Genomic DNA, 23,109 nt, shown 5'->3' on the forward strand with positions numbered 1-23,109 from the left:
GGAACTCCCGAAGGTCCTCCATGGACATCTTGAGCAGGCGCTCTGCCCACAATGACAGGAAATAAGTAAAGGAAGACTATTGGCACTACAGTACAAAGACAGGAAATAAGTAAAGGCTATTGGCACTACAGTAGTAAATATAAAATGATGTACAAATACATAAAAACTAACCGGTGAAGATAGCTTATCTGTCCGCATTTTTCATATATTTGGATACAAGGTTTTTTCTCTTTTTATTTACAAATAGAAGGAGTAATACAGCAGGTATGCGAGAATTGCTAGGGAATTCCAGAAAAATTTAAGTTTTTTTAAAAAACTTTATCTGCCGGAACTCTTAACAACCAATTTATGCAGTGTAGTACCAAACCCAAGAGCAGTTTTATTTTGCTTATACATATAAATCATTATGTCCTACTTTTGTGCAGTTTTAGTATAGTGTACGCCATGGCAGGAAGCACTCGCTCGCCCTCCAAGATATAGATGTCCCACAATCTCAGAGTGAGTGTAAAAGGTGTCTGGGAAAAACAAGGAAAGTGAACTGTAACTTAAAAACACATTCAAGGTGACACAAACAATTTGCATCATTAACATATGGCTATGTCACTACATCATACGAGTTCTATCACATTACTTCATTAATAGGACAAGGAACAAACTTACATAATCGGTATGAAGCATAACTTTATATTACAAAAAGCCTATACTTTAATTCTCCACCCCTCCAGTGCTGCAGGTCCAACTTCTCCTGCTAGTTTTCCCATCCTGGCCAACTATGGTACAATCATGAGGAAAGATGGTAGATCATACGAAGCAATAAGCTGTTTGCTTCGGCAGCTGCAAAACACTCAGTGCTCCTCCGCCAGTTGCGATAAACAGCTGATTGCTGCTAACACTCTGTTTCAGCAGCTGCTCGATAACCAAGCAGCTGTTTTGATAGACATAAGTGGTAGAAGACATAGATGGTCGTTGTGGACAAAGAATCTTTCATGACATCATGAACATGTGACCAGTCACATGTAGAGAAGTCAGGATCAGTGTTGCACTGCTGGAGAATAGGAGGACCTCTGATGAGGACATTAGTCACATGTAGGAGCAGAAGACTGCAGGATCTGCTGTCGAGCTGTTTTCTATAGTTCTTGAGTATAGGAAATGAGAAGTCCTGATGATCTGGTAAAATAGATTTATCAGTGTGTGGGGGCACAAAGGGGGGCACCAGCACTGTATCAGGGCACAAAGGAGCTATTGTTTTTGATTGGTGGTCATAAAGGGGACTTAATAATAATCTTTGCATAACGCAAACTGTAGGTGGTAGTGAGAGGGGCAGCATGATAAAACAAAGCATAATCCAGCGCTCAGGATAAAAGATCATCCAATCTTTATTAGTGCAAGCACTGACTATACAAAAGAGATCTTTCATCATTGCATGACTTTGCTTCTGAAATTAATAAGGGCTGCCATTTTTCTGGATATTCACTGTTTCTTTACATTTTTCTTCTAATAAACATTGGATATGGTTTTAACCTGAAAGCTGAATCATATTTTGCCTTTTCATGCGGACAGCGAGTTAGGTGGGATCCGTGCATCAGGAAATATAAGGTTACATGAGCCAGAAGCTACTTTCTTCTTGTTTGCAGCATTGGAGGTATCAGTAGGGCGATGAGAGTGTGCAGATACGAGTGGGCCCAGATGAGCAAGATAAAAGCGACATCAATCAGAGAAGACATCACCTGTAATCAGTGCAGGCGATGCTGTGTACAACTGACATCTGATTATTATATGGTGAGTGAATTATATAGAGGCATACTAGAGCTGAGTCACTATATTTAAGTCTACCGTGTAGTACAAGTTGCTATCTTCAATATATATATTTTTTGGGTGGAAAGACAGAACAGATGTCTTGGGGCTTCTGCCCTTCATCTTTTAGGACCCTGGCCACGCTCCTAGCTGCTAGTACTGCAACAATGGGGCTTATAGAAAAAAAACAAAAAACAGCGATGCAGCTGAAAGTCACAGATGAACTGTGGCCAGCAGCTGTGAGTAAAGTAAAGCCGAGGGGCCCCAAGCTGAACTTCTGCACCAGGGCCCATAAACCTTTAGTTATGCTCTTGGGGCCTAGGATAGAATGACACAGAGAATCATGGAAATGGTAAAGCCAAGATATGGTTCAATGCGGTTACAAATTGATGGGAATGGGTGCAGCAAACTAGGTTAAAGGAGTTATTCCAGAATCAATTCCACAAGATAGATGATAAAAGTCTGATCAGTGGGGTCTCACTCAACTATCTCTGGCAGTCCCATAGAAATAAATGGCGTGGCAGCATGCATGCCAGCTGCTGCTGCATTCAAGCTTTTCACTGCGGGGTAAGTGCAGTGAGGAGGCGAGGGGGATACAAAACCCCACATTCTTGGGATTGGTTGAGGTTTCAGTGGTGAGAAAAGTCGATTCCAAGATAACCCCTTTAGGCATCAAATGGAGAGATGCCAAACTGAATCTTGGTCTCCAGTGCTGAAAAAGGTAGCGACGCCTCTGATTTCAGGGCATCTTGAGCAAACACATTGAGCAAATCACTACCTTAGTAATTTCACTGCCTCAGGAAAATCAAGTCTCACGTATGTATTCAATGCATAAAGCTAAAGCCTCCAAGCTTAGAGTGGAGTTAGCGCAGAAGTATAACGACCACAGCACATCAAAAAATACAAAGAAAATATTCATATTGATAACACTGATGAGTAAAGGGCAGGTTTATAAATTTTTACCCGATCTAAGAAGCATTGCAGAAACCACTTAGTTGTATAAATCCCAGTGGACATGTCTTCTTTATCCTATAAAATGCAACCACAAGGTTTTATGGAGTTGAAAAACAAAAAGATAAGACAAACATGAGGACATTTTCATGAACAACATACATCTGGAAATATAAAAGCATATTCTAGATCATGCAATTTCCTTCTATGGTTTCTAGAAATGCATATTTTCTCTGCATGGCTGCTGACCAGAATAGGGTCTTCCCTATTTGATGTAAGAAATGTGCTTGTGTGCTTCAATCAGACATTTCTCTTTCCCCTTCTGTTTCTTGCTGTTTCACTGAAATTCTAAGAGACAAGCTGCAGCTGCACCCCCTCCTCTCCCCTCTTTTCCATCTGCGGTTTCAGACTAGAAAAAAATACAATGAAACGGCGAGGATGCTTTTCATAAAATATTATTTTTGTTCATCACTGTAGGAGGTCCTCTATATAGGAGTGGAGAGCAATTACAAAGAGCGTCTCTGACTCTGGAATGGGAACTGTATAATGCTTATTTTTTTGTGGTGGAGCTGCAGGGAAAATGAACACTTACTTTACAAATTACAAATGATCAATGGTATCTCAACAGAGAGAATCGTGTGATGACTTACTGTCAAGAGACCCTTCTACCAAGTAAGGGTTATCCAAGGCGGAAACCGCCTTTAAATTAAAGAAAAAAAATAAGGGAAACCAATAAATGTTATTTATGTCAGAGCCATGTTAAAAAATAAATATATTACCATATGCTTTTTTAGTTTGGGGAAAAACTTGCTGAGAATTTGTTCATGATGACTTTGAAATCTTTGAAGTTTGGGAAAGCCGGGGATGAAAAACCCTTTAAAAGAAAAAAAAACAGTCGTTAGTCATGAAAAAAAAAAAGATTTACATGTCTGTGCAGAGTATGATTGGAGTGTTAAGATGCTTGGCTTCCTCTAATTTCAGGTATTTCTCTGATACATACATAGTTAATATCAATTCTGCGTTTAAAAATATATAAAATACTTTCAAGAAAACCTGATGAGCATTATTTCCAAAAAATATAAAATTTCATTGGTTCAAATGTTGGTTGACCCAAAAGATTTCTATAAGATTTTTTGGGCAGGGGTTGGCTGTTTACTGCCTATCACATTTACTATATTTACACCAGAAATTAGTGTTAAGTTATAGCTGAACTCTATGCCAGCTCATAGCTGGCATAGATTTCACATTTGTTACACGGGTGTCCAATAGATGCAAAAAAATTTAGTGAGAGTCTTGCACCTCTTAACCCCTTGAGTGGCACGCCCGGAAATTTTCCGGGAGGAGCTCCACTGCTCATAGCAACATAGCCCGGAAGATTTCCGGGCTATGTATCACTATGGGAGCTGCAGAGCACAATGCCACAAGCTGTTACAGTGTGCTCTGCCTGCACAGCCCCACAGAGAACAAAGCAAGGGCTTTGAAAAACCAGCAGAAGATATTGCCGACATGTCGGCAATGTCCTGCTTTGTTTACAAGTTGCCATAGAGACCATCGGCTTGTCAGAAGCAAGCCGATGGTCTCTGTGGCAGGGAGGGCTGGTTGTTAGCTGTCAGAGGACAGCTAGGTACCTGCTCTTACAGCAGAGATCAGAGAAAACCTCCGATCTCTGCTGTGTTAACCCTTTACATGCTGCAGTCTATGTGACTGCAGCATGTAAAGGGCTGTCACTGCAGCATGTAAAGGGCTGTCACCATCGGACCCCCGGAATGTGATCAGGGGTCCTGATGGGTCCCTGTGGAAGTCCCCTAAAGGGACAAAAAACAAAAAAATAAAAAAAAACAAAAAAAACACTTGTCTCCCTTTACTTTGTAAAAAAATCAAAAATACAATCACACATGTGGTATCCGTGTGCGTCGTAATGACCCAGAGAAGGAAGTTAATACATTATTTAACCCCTTAATGACATGGCCCCTTTTTTTCTTTTTTCTCCATTTCTTTTTTTCCTCCCCCCCTGTTTAAAAAATCACAACTTGTCCCGCAAAAAACAAGCCCTCATATGGCCATGTCAATGGAAAAATGAAAAAGTTATGGCTCTTGAGACGCAACTGCAAAACTAGTTGAAATTCAATGATTAGACCATTTTAAAAAACCTGCCCTGGTGGGCACGACAGGGTGGTAGGAAACCTGCCACTCAAGGGGTTAATAGATGTTGTGTTTTTTAACATTAGAAAGTCCCATTGACAATTGTAAAAGAACAAATCCAACTTGGAGGGGTCAAGTGCTGCCTCTTCAGGTAGCCCTAAGCCAAATCAGTGTGTGACAAAGCGGATCCAAATCCATCTGTCTCAACTTCCTTGAATGCAAACCAATACATCATTATCTGCAAACAGTAAGCCAACATAAAATGATGGGAGAGTTCTGCTCTGAAGTCTGTATACTTTTAAATGCAACCCTGAATTATAATGTCTGCATGGAATGTTGTAAATCATGATAAGCAATAAGTAATGTCGTATTTTTACAGTTCAACTTTTATATACAGTACATTCTTTTTCATATAAACTGTAAAATTCAAATAATAAAACAAATCCATGAGTGGAGGCACTGTAAAGTTAGGACTTCCATAAATACTCTACTTTCCTGCTGCTGGACATTAAAGAACTTTCCTAATAAACAGGACTCTGAAAGATCATATGTTCTAGTTATTCATTCCTCAGTAACTTGTGAAAAGCAATTTAGATATTCTAAAACAGGAAGAACAATTATTTTTAGGATGACTCGGAGTCACAGATGACTAAAGATAGCAGTGACAGTGAAGCCTTAGTGTCCTAAAGGATTCTCAACATAATTATTCTCCCTCCCATATTACGGTATCTTAAGGGGTTGTTTTTAGATTCAAATAACCTACGCTTACAGAAAGGTAATGTAAAAATACTAATGTATTACAGTAGCTGAAGAAAAAAGTGACTATTTAACTAACGGACTTCTGCAAATCAGAAAGAGTGATACATGGCCACAGGCAATGTTTCAGTAACTAAGTATGCAAACTCTTTGAATTTGAATTGAGGAATCTGCACGGAGCACCCGTGCGGACGATCTGTGGTTCAAGCCGCCAGTATAAAAACATGGGCATCTGCACCCGAATTAAAGCATGCGGATTTGATTTGCAGATCTTTGGATGTGGAAATCAAATTGCAGCATGCTCAATTTCAGTGCAGTTCCCACATGGATGACTTCCATTGAACTCAATGGAAGCCATCCGATCTGTGGCCCGTCCACAATTGTGTAAACAGCAGTTGTTCAGTTCTGAATGACTGTCACCTTTGTTGAATGGAGGTGAACGGGGGAGAACGCTCCCTAGCTCGCACTGCCTCCATACTGGCCGCGCTCTGTAAAAGCACAAAAGCGAGCTTCACTAGCAACAGCGGGGGTAGACCTGTACTGCACATGTGCGCCGGCACATCCGCAGTGCTGAAGAAAGACGACATGGACAGGTACGCAGGGTTGCCCCCAATGCTGAATCCATGCGTGCCCGTATGCATTCAGCCTTTAGCAGCTATTTCTAACTTAAAGGGGTTGTCCCACGCCTAAAGTGAATTTTTTTTTTTTGCCCAGTCCCCCAGTACCTGTAAAAGAATACTGCTGCCAGGTGTTATTAAAAAAAAATTGGGGTAAATTGGCTTCTGCCTCATTAGGGTCTTTTCTTCTGGATCAACATGGGGGTGGGGAAACAGGCTGAGCTGGATGGACATTTGTCTTTTTTCTGCGTAACATACTATGTAATAAATCACAGAGTGAACAGTGTGATGCAGTAGCAAAAAAAGGCAAACAATTCAGGGATAGATTAAGAGAAACAGAGTCTAGATTGCGTGAAGCAATTATCCCCTTCTACTCTTCCTTGGTCAGACCTCATCTGGAATACTGTGTCCAGTTCTGGGCACCCCAATTTAAAAAATGGGAATTTTTCTTACCGATAATTCCCTTTGTTGAAGGCATCATGACAGCATACACCTGGAGGTTGCTCACCTGTTGGGACAGGAAAAGGCAGAGCATAACAGAAACCTCCCCTCCACCAAACACCAGTGCGTTCCAAATAACCACAGTGACAGAATACTTAACCAGAAGGTGTGTTTTTATTGTCATCACACATCTCAGACAAAGAAACATAAGCATACACATTACCTCATGTGTTAGACAAAACAAGGGTAACCATGTCGGTAGGGGGGGAAAAAAGCCCGCATGCTGTCATGATGCCTTCAAGAAAGGGAATTATCAGTAAGAAAAATTCCTGTTTTCCCTCCGACATCATGACAGCATACACCTGGAGGAATACCAAATAACTGGCATGTGCTTTTTTAGGGGGGGATTACTGCTTGAAGCACCTTCCTACCGAAGGTTGCGTCCTGACTACATTTAAAGTCCAGCCTGTAGTGTTTAATAAAAGTATGGCCAGAAGTCCACGCGGCTGCATTACAAGTCTGCTCAATTGACGCGTGCGCTCTTTCTGCCCAAGAAGATGCCACCGCTCTCGAGTGGGCTTTCAATCCTTCTGGAGGAGGGATGCCCTTGGCCTTGTAAGCCTCCTGGACAGCTCTCCTGAGCGACCGGGCGATCGCATCTTTAGAAGCGGCCCTTCCTTTGGCCTGCCCCTGAAATTGAACGAAAAGTTTCAGTCTTTCTGAAACTTTCCGTTGCCTCAAGGTACGCTAGTACAGCTCTTTTGACGTCTAGATTATGAAGCTTCTGCTCCTTTTCATTTTTGAAATCTAGGAAGAAGGCTGGAATAACTATTGGCTGGCCTCTGCGGAAATCTGACAAGACTTTAGGCTGAAAGGACGGGTCTAAAGAAAATACTATTTTGTCTGGGTGAATAGTCATGTATGGGGCCCTTCGTGAGAGGGCCTGGATTTCACCCATGCATCTATCCGACGTGACTGCCACAAGGAGGGCTACCTTATACATCAGCAAGGCGATGGATAGATCTCTAATAGGTTCAAATGGGGGATCGCAGAAGGCCTGAAGGACTATGGTCAGATCCCAGGGGGGTGACGTAAGCCGTGTAAATGGATGCAATCTACTTGCCCCTCTAAGAAATCTCCTAATCCACCTGTGCTCCGCAAGCGCGAGATCAAAGAATGCCCCCAAAGCCGCCACTTGGACTTTGAGGGTATTCGGACTAAACCCTTTATCCAGGCCCGCCTGGAGAAAATCTAGGATTTTACGGATGTCTGGCTGATCTAACTGCTGGATGTCCTGGCCCATCCACTCCGAGAATTTTTTCCAGACTTTGGAATAGATCTTTTTTGTCGAGGGTTTAAGGCTCTCGCTAATAGTGGAAATTACGTTAGGAGAAAGACCCTTCCCCAAGAATTTTATCCGTTCAAGATCCAGGCCGTAAACCTGAGCTTGTGAACCTCCGGGTAAAGAAGAGGGCCCTGCAGCAATAGGTCCGGTCTTGGTGGAAGGTGGAAAGGCTCTCCTACTGATCAAGATCTCAGGAGGGGAAACCAAGGTCTTTTGGGCCAATAAGGCGCTACCAGAATTACTGACAGGCTTGACCGCAGTAATTTCCTTAGTAGGAGCAGAATTAATGGTAAAGGGGGAAAGGCATACGCTAAGTCCCAAACCCAGGGGTGAGAGACAGCGTCCGTGCCCAAGGCCTGTTTCTCCGCGCCTCGGGAAAAGAAAAGCCGGCACTTGGTATTTGCGCTTGACGCAAATAGGTCTATTTCTGGTACCCCCCATTTCGTCACAAGCAGGCTGAACACCTCGGGATGGAGTTCCCACTCTCCTGGGTCCACTTTCTTCCTGCTTAGAAAGTCCGCGGCTGAATTCTCGGCTCCTTTTATGTGCAAGGCCGACAGTGACTCGGTTGGGAGTTCCGCGCACTGAAGGATCCTTCCCGCCAACTGCTGCAGTAGAGGATTCCTGGTGGTACACTGTCGTCATATTATCTGAAAAGATCCTCACATGCTTCATCTCTGAGAGCGATTGCAGGCTACGTAGGGATTTCCACACCGCATTAAGTTCTCTAAAGTTAGATGAACCAGATCTCTCATAAGCGTCCCAAGTACCCTGAATATCACCGCCTTCAAAGTGGGCCCCCCACCCTTTGGCGCTGGCATCTGTTGTGATTATTATTGCAGGGTCCAAGTTCCATTCGGATGCCCGTGACAGGTTGTCCGATGACAACCACCAGCGGAGTGAAGATCTGGCTTTAGCAGAAATAGAGATTGTCTGGTCAAGTGAGGACTGTAACTTGTCCCAATTCTGAAGGATCAGTGACTGGAGACCACGACTATGGAACTGGGCCCAGGGAACCACACCAATACATAAAGTCATTAGCCCCAGGATCCGCATTGCGTCTCTTACTGTTACTCTAGATTTTCTATATAAAGTGGAACATTCCTCCGAGATAAGCTGTTTCCTTAGAGTAGGAAGGGACGAATTTTGGAGACTGGAATCCAGAATGACTCCCAGGAATTTTTTCCTGGTTTCCGGTTCCATGTTGGATTTTAGATCATTAATAATCCAACCCAGGTCCCTAAACAGTTGAAGCGTGGAACCCAAGTGTCACCTCAGAATAGTCGGGAAATCTGCCACCAACAGGAAGTCGTCCAAGTAGGGGACAATAATAATCCCACGATTTCGCAAAAAGGCAACGATTTCTATCACCACTTTGGAAAAAATCCGCGGAGCAGAGGAAATTCCAAATGGGAGGCAAATAAACTGAAAGTGACAGATTTCCCCTTCCATTCTCAGCGCAAACCTCAGGAACTTTTGCGAGTTGGCGTAAATAGGGATGTGAAAGTAAGCATCCTTTAGGTCAATTGTAGCCATTACATTATCCCTGGCAATTAGGGGAGTTGTAGTTCTGATAGTCTCCATTTTAAATTTCCTATACTCAATGAATTTATTCAGTTCTTTGAGGTTAATTATTGTGCGGTGGGAACCATCTTGTTTGGGAACCAGAAAAAGGGGGGAATAAAATCCCTTCCCCCGTTCCTTCTTGGGGACGGGGATAACCGCGCCAAGATCCAGCAGGTTCTGTACACCTCTCAACAGAGCCTGCTCTAGGCCTGGAGACTGGATTGAGGTTACAATAAATCTGTCAGGGGGGCGAGATTCTAGTTCGATCTTGTACCCCTCCGCCACCAGGTGTAGCACCCACTCGTTAGTTGTTATGTTACGCCAACTAGTGGCAAAATGAGCCAGTCTACCGCCCACCGGGCACGAAGAAGCGGGCTGAGGGACAACAATAAGAGTCTTACCCCTTTCACCCTTCGGATAAGACCATCTTCCGGTCTTCCTTTTCCCAGCGTATGTAGACGAGGGACGTGGAGTGAAGGGTCTCTTGGGCGGTCTGATGGCTGGCAGTCCCTGGTTCTTGTCAGCTGCTTTTTCCAGCAGGCAATCCAGGTCCCGTCCAAAAATGCGTGCGCCCCGAAAGGGTAGGGTACACAGCTTGTTTTTGGATGTTAAGTCCCCCGACCACTCCTTTACCCAGACTGCCCTTCTGGCGGTGTTGGATAAGGCTGCCATGCGAGCTCCGAAGCGGACCATAGAGGCATCTGCCAGAAACCCCGTTGCCATCTGTAGCAGAGGGATGCCGCTCGCAAACTCTTCCCTGGAGGCTTTTTGGTCAATTAGGGACACAAGCTGATCCAGCCAGACCGTCATGGAGCGAGCCACAGAAGTGGCCGCGATATTGGATTTTATAATAAGGCTGGACGTGGACCAGGCCTTACGCATGGTTATGTCTACTTTATTGTCCAAGGAGTCCTTTAAGTGGGACGTATCTTCAAATGGTAATCCAGATTTCCTGGACACCATAGCGATAGCCGCATCTACTTTCGGCATTTCGTCCAGAAACGCCACCTCGTCTCCCGCAAATAAAAGGCGCTCCTTGAACTCCCTAGGGATTAGCGGAGCCTGATCCACACAATCCCACTCGTTCAGAATTAGTTGTTTAAGTGTGGCATTTACAGGAAACGAAGATTTCCATTGTGGAAGCAGTCCCGCAAACATATTGTCTTGCGCTGTGCGGGGTTGCTGCACATCTTCCTCCACCTGCATGGTTCTACGTACAGCTTTTAAAAGTTGATCCATGTCAGCAGTGGAAAAAAGGTACTTTTTCTCCTCCTGCAACACTTCCCCGAGATTATCAAACTCCAAATCTTCCGCCATGTCAGAGTCGGACTCTGACACAGCCAGAGCAGACCTTCGTGTAACCCCTGAGGGCCCAGGTTGGAGGTCCGAAAGGGAGGACTGAACTTCTTCCTGGACGACCGACTGAATTTCGGACATAAGGGAAGATTTTTCCTCCTGCAGAATTTTTGCAGAACAAGCGGCACATAATGTTTTGGTGTAGGAGTCGTCGAGTTTGGCCAAGCACACTGGACACTTTTTACTCCTCCTCCTAGCCTCCCTAGGTTTTTGAGTATCCCTGTCCTGAAATGACAAGCGAGAACTCTGTTAGCAAGGAAGTGTATGTAGTGCAGGTGTCTGTAGGTTGGCCCACTGGACCACTTACAGTTTGGAGATTCTCTGGGTCCTCTCTGGGCGACATTCTGCGCTTGTGGGATCAACTCCTGTACTTAGGATCGATTCCCCGGCATGAAGAAACACCAGCCGTCTTCCCTGGTGCAGAGGAGCTTTTAAAATTGAATCCGGCGCCAGTCGCGCTAGGCCACGCCCATTTCACGGAGCGTCTGGCATCAGTGTCACTCCCTATACTCCGCCGAGGCCACGCCCCCTTGAGAATTGCCGCTGCTCGGCCCTGGACCCAGAGATGGTGGCCGCCGCCTAAATGACGGCCGCGGTGGTGCCGGAAAGCCCGTACTTGGACCCAGGCCCACGCAGTCCCCGGTTAGCTCCCAGATGAGGTACTTCCCACTGGGGTAACCGGGGCTGCCAGGAGAGATGCCGCCGCTCACTGGTAAGCCTTGGAACCTCCGGCATGGGACAGCATCGCTGGAGCTCTGCCGCTGCTGTCCTGAGGGGACAGGAAAAGCACTGGTATTTGGTGGAGGGGAGGTTTCTTTTATGCTCTGCCTTTTCCTGTCCCATCAGGTCAGCAGGTGAGCAACTTCCAGGTGTATGCTGTCATGATGTCGGAGGGAAAAGACATTGACATACTGGAGCAAGTTCAGAGAAGTTATCAAGATGTTGAGCGGTCTGCAAATCATGTCCTATGAAGAATGGTTAAAGAGTCTGGAAATGTTTAGCTTGCAAAAAAGAAGGTTGAGGGGAGACTTAATAGCTGTCTACAAATATCTGAAGGGTTGTCACAGTGCAGAGGGATCAGCCCTATTCTCATTTGCACAAGGAAAGACTAGACATAATGGGATGAAACTGAAAGGGAGGAGACAGATTATATACTAGAAAAAAAACTTTCTGACAGTGATGGTGATCAATGAGTAGGACAGGTTATACAGCCGAGTGCTCTGAGTTGAGGATGCAGAAGACGAGCGGGGTGGCCCTGCTTGTCTTCTGCATCCAGCTGTTTTCTGCACGGAGCGCCCGGCTGTTATACAGCTGCGTTCTTCATACACTGCCTGTCATCAGGGAATGGGATACAGCTGAAGCAATAGTATCAGCTGTATCCTGCTGTGAATCCCTGATAAGACTCATCATTGTCTTTCAGCACGCTGAAAAACAACAATGAGCAATGGTTTAACGAAAACTGCATGATGTCAGTGCAGTTAGACACAATGATTATCGCTCAAAAGATGGCTTTGAGCGATTTGAAAGTGATAATCGTTATGTCTAAATGGGCCTTTAGTTAGTAAGCTGTGCGTTGATGTATCATTCATATCTCAATATTGCACATGTCCGGTTATTTATGACAAATATCCTCTATTGCATTAACCTTCTCCTATATGGGAACTAATAGTAGAACCGTGAGTGTCCAGTCTGTTTTGACTACTCAATCATAACTACCGTCTTCCATCACATTACTTCCTTCCATAGGAGGAAAAATAATAGTGCTGTGTGACTCGGTGTCGCTCATGTACCATAGTCTGGTACATGACCAGTCTATGACAACTATTCTCTATCTCATTGCCTCCTTCTGTAGAAGAGATAATAATAGGGCTGTGAGTCTCACTTTCCCGCATAGCCATGAATATGGAGCTTCAACAAAAGTCATCCGACTTATGCATTCTTTTCATGGGGAAAGTAAGGGTAGTTCTTTAAGACATTGTATGTCCCGTGACTATGTTGCGACCATCATCGTCTTCATTGCCCCCTTCTGTAGAAGGGGTCAATTTTTCAAACTACGTTACTCCAATGACACTCATGTCTATACAACTTTGACAAGCAACAGCAAGTGCATTATTTCTCTTAATTAGAAATAATTTTTGTGATGTTGTGCAATCCTGCCTCAATTATACATATTTGTTCTCTAAGTCATGAAATTTTAACCGTCCAGTTAGGGTTATTCATAGTTGCAATAACTGCTTTCAGACCACCATCTTATTGTCTCTAAAGGAGGATTGTTTTTTTGCAGGCAACCTGTATTTACTACTGTATTTCCTACATTTTAGAGTACATATAACTTTTTGATAGACACAGGATGACAAAATACAGTGCCAGAATTGGGTTTTTCTTTTCTGATAGCATTACCATGTGAAATAAATAATTGATTTTAATAGATTAAACATTTATGGATGTGGTAATATCAAATACGTTTATTTAATTATTAGAGATGAGCGAGCATACTTGCTAAGGCAAACTACTCGAGCGAGTAGTGCCTTATGCGAGTACCTGCCCGCTCGTCTCTAAAGGGGCGGGGAGCGGCGGGGGAGAGCGGGGAGGAACAGGGGGAGATCTCACTCTCCCCCCCCCCCCCCGCTCACTCCCGCAACTTTCTGGTCTTCCCCGCCGACACCCGAATCTTTAGAGATGAGCAGGCAGGTACTCACATAAGGCACTACTCGCTTGAGTAGTTTGCCTTAGCGAGTATGCTCACTCATCTCTATTAATTATCAATTTTTAAAATGGTGGATAGGTCTTTTTTAAACTTAAAGGGATTATGTCTATCACAGAAGGCCTCACAGTCCAATATCAATTAATAGACCAAATCACAGAATTGGACCAAAACAAAAGAAAAATAAATGAAGTCCCTAAAATGTAACTTTTATTCGTAATATTAAAATTAAGGCACTCAAAACAAAATAGTCAATATATAGCTGGTATGTGAGGCTACACGGCCATATAGAATCTCACAGTGTGGGCCAGCTATTATGACAGATACTCCACTTTCAGCTCTAGACACAATGAAAAGTGGTCTTTAACAATGCGGCCAAAGTTGCCATGTAGCCTAAATGAAGGCCTTTAAAGCCAAAAATAAACAAACCATAAACTTTGAAGAAGATGGTTCATAATTTGCTATTTGTTTTGTAAATGAACTCACCATGCATTGCATGCCTTTGGTTGGTTAGCAGTTGAGCTAAAGCCCAGAAGGCGTCCTCTTCATTCAGATACATGAGCAGCACAGCTGCAATTTGACTCATCCCCTGACAATAACTTACTTCCTGTGGAGTTAACATACAGCATTATTAGTCACAACTGCACCCACCACAATACAAAAAATGCTGCTGTGTTCTGATAGAAATCAAGTGATTCTTATTTATTTACCATTGCAACATATTCTGCAAAGTTCCATAGAGTGTAATCAGTCATCAGTGGGGCTCATGCACACATAATGTACAGTTTTTATAGGAAGCCCATCAGTATATTTTTAGTACCTGCCGGAAACCCATAGAAACACACCCAAAACAAACATACAAAACACCATGTAAGGAAACAATAATAGTTTCTGAGTCTCAATGTTCTCGAATTGCCAAAGAGTCCTAGAAATTAATGCCCACACTGGATTTCACAAAATTTTACGAAAGTACAGATGTAGCAAATATTAACTTGACATGTAATGCTTTATGATGCCTTAATTCCAATATCCTACCATGCTGTAAATTGATTTATCATGATCTGCCATTCATGTGAATAACTGCTACATTTGTGCATATTACCGACATATCACAAGTACTTCCGTCCCCTCTATGTTTTGGGGGGTGATTAGGTAAACAGATTTCCTTTTTTCTTTTAATTCATGCAGTACTATGCAAAAACTAATATTGGGACAACATATATCTACATACACAATGGTTTACGGTTTCTTCTGTGTACATGGGTTGGATATGGGAGAATGCACATGGTATAGCAGCAGGAGAGACATAACTTCCTCACCTGCTCCCCACCCGATCACCTGATTTGAAGGGGTGGTGTGCACAGAAACAGGTATAGCTCCATATACTGTGGGACTAAGCTTGCAGTTCCATTTTAGGCTGCTGCACAATTTATGGAGTTATGCTGGTGCCAGTGCTCAATAGCTCCTGCTCACAGCTGATTACAGAGGCGCTGAATTGGAACTCCTAGTCTGATATTGATGACCTTTCTAGAGGATAGGTCATCAATATTCCAGTCCCAGAATACTCCTTTACTGTACTGATAAAAAAATTCTAGGAACACTATTAAAAAGCTAAGTGCAATTACTTCAAATGAGCCAGTTACTTACAAGATCAAATTAGTCAAAGTTTTAGCATGAAAAAAGCCAAGTGCTTGGTCCTGTCCCGAAAACAAATACCAATAACAGGGTTCAGCTGCCTGGGATATGGTTGTGACACTGGGGCCAAGTAATGTTGTCATATACATTGTGTAATTGCAGTACATTAGCATCTGAAGCTGCAGACGGGTCATAGAGGCATGTGTAGCTTCACAGGTTCTACAAATGGTACGTATGACCGAATCATCTCAAGAAATGGCTGTCATTTAAAAAAAATCATATTACTATGGCACAAGAGCCTATTGTCCAATATATGATGTATCATACTCAGATAAATGTCCAGCTGAAGAGGAACACTGAAACATAATATGATCTGATAGTGGTGTGTATGAAACTGGAAAGGTTTCAAATTCCTGCTATATACAGAATCCCCAACTTTCACTCTATAGAGTTATTACAATATTATACTATCAGTGCTGGCAGAATAAAGTTATACTGCAAGTATTGTAAAACTACTGCATGGATTCCCACTGCCTACTCTGACAATGATAAGCTGGCACTCTTTCTGTGAGACCACCTGTAGGCATATACCTCATATGTCTAATGTAAAATATGACAGTGATAATTGTATACATTTTATGAGAACCATTGCAAACTTACTGTATTGTAGACAGAATAAGCTGATAATACATCAAACAATGCCCTCTGCCTAGGGAGAAACAATTATAGAGTCATTCAACACAAAAAAGGTTTAATATACAATACAAACAGTGGAACCCAAGAGAAAATTGAGGGACTTTGCTACACCTGAAAGCACTATACCTGCCCTCCAACATGCATACAAGCTTATTCTAAAAAAAAAAAAATAATTTCGTGGAGCTGTCCACTTGTAACCTACGAGTATTACCCCTTTCCAATTCAATTTCCCTGCCACCCGCAGCTTATTTTTTTATTTTTGGGAGGAAATTGCGTTGTGGATTCCTTGGAATTGCTCAACAAAAACACACTCTCAGGATGATTTTATTAGCAAGTATTTAAAAATTAAATTTAAGTTATGAGTGTTTCACATCGGGAAGATCATTTGTAATAATCCTGTACATATATGTAAATTGATATTACATAGCATTAAATGAATAGTCTTATTATCTAAATGTATCTATCTATTGCCATCTATTTATTTATGGCTATCCCCCTAATGCTATCTATTGGTATCTATCTATGGTGGGTTTCAGACGGATGACAAAATCGTGTGATTTTCTTGCGATATGAGTGCTACAAATCACATGTATGTGATGTTTTGTAGACTGTTACATTGCGAGAATTCCCCACGGCTTAGCCAATCAGAGATAGAGCTTTTTTTATGCAGCTAGGGCTTATTTTAGAGGTAGAGATAATATTTCAATCCCGACCCACAAAAAAAAACAACCAAAAAACAGCACAACTTTGTAGCGAGACAAAATCGTGATATTGCTGTGAGAAAGCAGCAATATCACACAGAACACCAATATGACATCACTATGATTTTCTCACAGTGATATCGCAGTTGCCCGTGTGAAACAGGCCTATTGCTATCCATCTATCCAATGCTATCCATCCATCCATATATCTATCCATCCACCCATCCATCAATATAGTGTCATACAGAGGCATCCTATAACTGCATACAATGTGTATAGCATATGTTTCCAACACTATGCAGAGGCAAGCTCCAACATCAGAGTTCTTTTCTGCATATATATATATATGCTCCAATGTCAGAGCACCCATCTGCACACTCTAATGTGCATATGCAGAAAAGAACTCAGATGTCTGAGCTCTCTTCCGCAGAGTGTTAGGAACATACATCAGACCCTGCATGACATGGGAGCTATGCAGGGAGATCTCAATGTCTGACGAGGTCCGACCCTGGATTGGAAAGGGCTATTGGCCTATCCTTAGGATAGGCCATCAACAGTAGATTGATTGTTGATCTGATTTATCAACAGAGAGATTTGCGACTCAGTGCCGCCAGTGTAGTTATGCAGTAAGCAGATTTCTACAGGAAGCAGACAGCTTTGTTCTTACTGCAGTGGCTAGGTTTGGTATTACAGGCAAAATTCTCATTCACTTCAATGAGAATATTACCTGTAATACCAAGCCTGGCCGTTACATTAAGAATGGAGCTGTCTGCTTTCTGCAGAAATCAGCTCTGTGAGCAGCTGATTAGCAAGGATTCTGGGCAGCAGATCCTCCCTGATCTACTATTGATGGCCCATCCTAAAGACAACTGGACAGCCCCTTTAACAGATACGACCAAATTACAGGATCAGTCAATTAGATGATCAAGCATATTCTGGCATGTGATTTATGTTAAAGACAATGGAAGAAATTTCCAATGCTGGTCTCAGTATAAATTTTCCCCGACACAAGATGTACCTACTATAGGAAAAGATGTGAGAATATAGAGGCTGCTCTGTGCATCTACACGTAAATGTAAGCAAGGTTGAACCAGTTTATGGTGTAAATTATACGTCCCCTTCTGACAAGCCCCATCCACTTTTCAAAAAAGTGGAAAGGTGGGTACAAAAAGCTAAGTCGCAAATTTTTGCACAGTCACACTGAAGGACATTTGGTCTTACATCGCCCATTACATGTACTGCCTTTGACATTCACCGTAGGCTCCGTTTGCAATGCTATCATGAACAACTATACTGGACTGCTACTGAGTGGAACCAGGTTGTCTTCAGTGACAAATCCAGGTTTAGTTTGGGCACTCACGGCTGCTGTGGATCGTCACACTGCCCCTGATGCTGACGTGATGATCTATGGGGCCCTCGTATACAGCAGTCAGTCACCCCTAGTAGTGGGATGAGGGACAATGACAGCTCAGTGATATGTTCTGGACATCCTGCAGCCACCTGTGTTCCTCTCATGGCTGCTTCCAAGAGGCAATTTCTAGCAGAATAATGCTCAGCTGCACACAGCAAGAATATCACAGGAATGCTTTTATAACATTGCCACATTTCCATGACTATCCGGTTGCCAGACTTATCCACAATAGGACATGTATAGGACCATCCGGGATGTCAATTTCGACAGCCTACCAGCTTGCACATTCTAGAGGCTCAGTCACAGTAAATGTGGACCGAAATGCCGCCGGATACCATATTAAACCTGTGTGCCTCCATGCCTGCCTGTATCACATCCAGCATTCAAGCTAGAGATGGCCTAACAGGGAACTTCAAGTGTTCAATTTTCAGCAATAAATTATCCTTTTGCGCTGATAATGTAATCACTTATATCAATGTTACAATCACACATACAGTTTAGTTCGATTTTAACAATTCCTTCTAGGTGCTTCATTTTTTGGAGGGCAATGGGTGTATATACTAATGGTTAGATCTCCCTAGTCTCAAAAATTGATAAGAGTAGTACATGTCCTACAGCGTTTCATCGTTATGGTGGTTGCTACTCACTTGACTCCATATCGCTCCCTAAACATAATATGATTCCGGAATGTTCGGTTCACGTCCAAATCAATCTGTTTGATTTCTGCGGAATACATCTTGGCCAGTTCTTTCATTTTCTGGAGATCAAAAAAGCAAACGTAATGTGTGAGCATGCTAAAAAAGGAGTTAAGTTGATTCGGTTTCGTTGAGCCCTTGAACAATAGGAGGAGATGGACAAATGGCAGTCTAACAACACTCCACCTACCGTGCTTCCCCCAAAATAAGCCGAGAAGCTTACTTGGTTGGACCTTAAAGAATCCTAAAATATAACTTTTATTCTAATTAATTCAAAAGGTATAGAAGGACAAACATATACATATATTTACAAAAAGAGAAAGGATTGTTGAAAATAATCCGTTTAGAGCCACTAAAGCACTAAGATAACGACTGATTTGGTTAAGTTCCAACGGTGGGCGCTCAACCAACTAGTTCAATCAGTCCAGAACGTAACAGATATCTTGGTTGTTTACAGTGATTACAGCGCAGGTGTCTACCCGATAGCTGGGTGACTACTACAAAGAGACCTGGACGGTAAGTTTAGCCCCACGCGTTTCCCCCATTAAAGGGTTCCTCAGGGGCAAGAAAAATTGGATGATTCCAGTCGTAATGAAACGGATAGTGGCTTAGAAGATTAATATATAGAGAGATTAGCTTTAGTTAGACCAGATAGTGGCTAAAAAAGTTGCATATCTGAGTAAGAGGATAATAGCAATCCAAAAGATATAAGTCCAGATGAACTGGACGATGGTTAAAGAGATATATATATATATATATATATATATATATCAGTTGGTAGATCCTAAAACAGACCGCAATTTTGTGCAGCTAAACGCTGAAAGGAGTAGAAGATAGGCAATCAATCCCCCTCGTTGATAATAAAAACGAAATAAATGAAAAAAACGGCGGCATGTCAGTCCACCACCAGGGCTGACATGCCGCCGTTTTTTTTCATTTATTTTGTTTTCATTTTGGATCTAGCTTGCGCTGTTAGCTATTTAGCTGTACTATAAGTTATTATCCAGTTTGGGTTATATCTAGTTTCTGGCTGAGCTTTATTTCAGTGACCAGCTGGCATCATACTTACTCCAGATATCTTAGTGGAGGGTTCAGTTTGGATCACATGCATTAGAATATAACGGCATGACTGAGATTAGGACTTCTTATTCTATCATACTAGTCCTTATCAACGAGGGGGATTGATTGCCTATCTTCTACTCCTTTCAGCGTTTAGCTGCATGAAATTGCGGTCTGTTTTAGGATCTACCAACTGATATATATATATATATATATATATATATCTTTAACCATCGTCCAGTTCATCTGGACTTCTATCTTTTGGATTGCTATTATCCTCTTACTCAGATATGCAACTTTTTTTAGCCACTATCTGGTCTAACTAAAGCTAATCTCTCTATATATTAATCTTCTAAGCCACTATCCGGTTCATTACGACTGGAATCATCCAATTTTTCTTGCCCGAGGAACCCTTTAAAGGGGGAAACGCGTAGGGATAAACTTACCGTCCAGGTCTCTTTGTAGTAGTCACCCAGCTATCGGGTAGACACCTGCGGTGTACTCACTGTAAACAACCAAGATATCTGTTACGTTCTGGACTGATTGAACTAGTTGGTTGAGCGCCCACCGTTGGAACTTAACCAAATCAGTCGTTATCTTAGTGCTTTAGTGGCTCTAAACGGATTATTTTCAACAATCCTTTCTCTTTTTGTAAATACATGTATATGTTTGTCTTTCTATACCTTTTTAATTAATTAGAATAAAAGTTATATTTTAGGATTCTTTAAGGTCCAACCAAGTAAGCTTCTCGATATATACAATTCTTGGACGGCAGCTGTGAAATTCTGCCCCAAAATAAGCCCACCCCGATAATTAGTCTTACCATGATTTTCAGTGAATGACATCATTGAATGCGATTGGTTCATCGAGTGCTGGCTCATGATCAACTCACAGCAATCTCTTGCTGTAGGCGGGGTATTCAAGCCCCGTAACCTGAAAAAGAATGCTCTCTCAGCACCGAGGACTTCTCGGAAGAGTGCCGGAGTGATAGAGACCAGCGTGAGGGACCCGAGAGACGCCTGTTAGGTAAGTATTAACACTTTCCCCGAAAATAGGACACTGTGCCTCTTTTGGGGTAAAAATTAATATAAGACAGTGTCTTAATTTCAGGGAAACACGGTAGTAGTCTACAATGGTGAATTCTCCAATTAAAGTTAAACACATCAGCCAGTGTGGAGAACACCTTTGCAACTGAATTCAGACAATCCCCTTTTTAAGATGCACCTTTGACAATTTTTACAAGTCAAAATTTAAGTCCGACGGAAAACAAGTGCAAAATTATTGGGTAGAATCTACGTTCTAGTTCTTTAGCATACAATGAAGTTTATCTTTTCTCCACAAGAGAGACATTAAAAGTATGAAGTTTAAAATTCTACAATGTCCTTAGTCAGAACAATAATTGGGCAATTTAAAAAAGGAACCTTTCCTCAGCTTAGGGACCACTAAACCACCAGCATACCATTATTCAGCTGGGGTTTAACCTTCTAAAGAGGTCCTTGGGAAAAATGACTATTTGGAGACTAAACAGAAAAAGTAGTTTTAATTTGCCAACCAGAAGTCTAGGACCAGTCCCTGTGCCATTAGGTGAAAGTGATTCATTACGAGGTGTCCTTGGCTCCATATGCTCAATGTGTGTTCACCCAGTGCAATTGGAGGGGAGTCCCAGAAACATCTAATATAATAAGCCTACATGCTTTTTCCTGCACCACACTTTGACCCCTTTGCTTTACCTTAGCAGCCCCTAAGCTGGTGACAGGTTTACTTTAATTATTAAAATATTCTCCAGCAAAGGATAACTGGTATTTTAATAGGAGAAAGTTTAGGGACGCATTTAGCGGTCCCCAGTCACGTGATCGTCGTTATCCAATGGATAATAGCGATCACATAAACGTTAAAAGACAGTTGAAGTTTAATGCTCCTTTCAGTTTGGGCCCAGTTATGCATACGTACATAATATTAGGGCCACAATGGATATGTTTATGAACACAGGACAAACAGGGGGATCCATTTTGGGGTGCAAGTCTTCATTTATATGTGTGCTGAAAAAAACCCCTGTTTTTAAAATAACACAAATGCCAAACAAAAAGAAAATCATAATTTTTTCCTTCTGCTTTGCTTAGATTAATTCAAAAACTATGGGGTCAAAATATGTACACCCCTAGATGGGGTCATTTGTGCAGGTTCTCTATCGTTTTGGCTGCTCGAGGGCTCTACAAGTGGGCAGTAGGGCCTAATACACCCCAAAGAAAAATGTCTGTTCTGAAAACCAAAAAGGGCTCCTTTCGGTTTGGGACCCGTTGTGCATACAGACATAATACTAGGGGCACAATGGGTAGGTTTCTTAACACAGGACAAACCGAGGTCTCCATTTTGGGGTGCAAATGCTCATTTAGATGTGCACTATAGAAAAAAAAACTGCCTTTAAAATGACATATTTACAAAAAATAAGAAATTTTATTTTCTCTCCTCTAAATTGCATAACTCCTGAAAAAGAAAATACATTAAAGGGGTTGTCTCGAGGAAGCAGTGATTTTTTTTTTTGCCCAGTCCCCCTTATTAAGCATACATTACTAAGCCCCCCTGTAAATGACTTTTCTAGCTGGTTTTTACTTACAGTTCCAGCGTTTCAGCAACTTATAAAAATTTTCCCAAGATGGCCGCCGGCTTTTTTCCCATTGCTTGCTGTAGCCCGACGTGCGCGCTCCCGAGACGCTACCAGCTGTGTCTCCCTGACAACCAGACGCCCCGCAGCTGCCGACCGGACCCCTGGATTGAACGCGGCCGACCACGGCACACAGTCACCCACCGCCAGGCAGCAGGTAACCGGCGCTAGACCCCTGACAACAGACGAAGGCCCCCCCGGCCCAGCGGCAGCCCCCCCCCCTGTCCAGCGGCAGCGACCCCCGGCCCAGCGGCAGCCCCCCCCCGGCCCAGCAGCAGCCCCCCCCCCGGCCCAGCGGCAGCCCCCCCCCCGGCCCAGCGGCAGACCCCCCCCCCCGGCCCATCACTTACCTGGGCGGCAGGACGGCGGGACAGCTGGGCGGCTTCTCGGGGCGGCTGGGCGGCTTCTCGGGGCGGCTGGGCGGCTCAAGTTTCTGCACCTTCCTCTAAGAGAGGATGGTACAGAATGGCCGCTCCAGCGCGCTCCCGAGAAGTGACAGCTCGTCTGCGCATGCGCAGAAGAGCTGTAGAGGCTAGCAGGCTGAAGCGGCTCGTGCTGAGAGCAGAAGACCGGACTGC

At 43.0% G+C, this 23,109-nt stretch overlaps 1 protein-coding gene across 2 annotated transcripts in view; it reads right to left on the reverse strand.

Moving 5' to 3' along the window:
• The window catches only part of LOC136581822 (USP6 N-terminal-like protein), a 91,085-nt gene that overhangs the window by 14,353 nt on the left and 53,623 nt on the right, over positions 1 to 23,109 (reverse strand). For both annotated transcript variants that reach the window (XM_066582448.1, XM_066582447.1), the window contains 7 exons: positions 18,763 to 18,872; positions 15,968 to 16,016; positions 14,159 to 14,279; positions 3,525 to 3,619; positions 2,758 to 2,823; positions 416 to 515; positions 1 to 42 (listed from right to left, as the gene is read on the reverse strand). The exon at positions 1 to 42 is cut by the window's left edge and continues 111 nt beyond it. In XM_066582448.1, the coding sequence (XP_066438545.1) occupies positions 1 to 42; positions 416 to 515; positions 2,758 to 2,823; positions 3,525 to 3,619; positions 14,159 to 14,279; positions 15,968 to 16,016; positions 18,763 to 18,872 (583 nt within the window). The remainder of the gene's footprint in view (positions 43 to 415; positions 516 to 2,757; positions 2,824 to 3,524; positions 3,620 to 14,158; positions 14,280 to 15,967; positions 16,017 to 18,762; positions 18,873 to 23,109) is intronic.

The sequence above is a fragment of the Eleutherodactylus coqui genome, chromosome 11, assembly GCF_035609145.1.
Source record: "Eleutherodactylus coqui strain aEleCoq1 chromosome 11, aEleCoq1.hap1, whole genome shotgun sequence".
NCBI classification, from domain to species: Eukaryota; Metazoa; Chordata; class Amphibia; order Anura; family Eleutherodactylidae; genus Eleutherodactylus; species Eleutherodactylus coqui.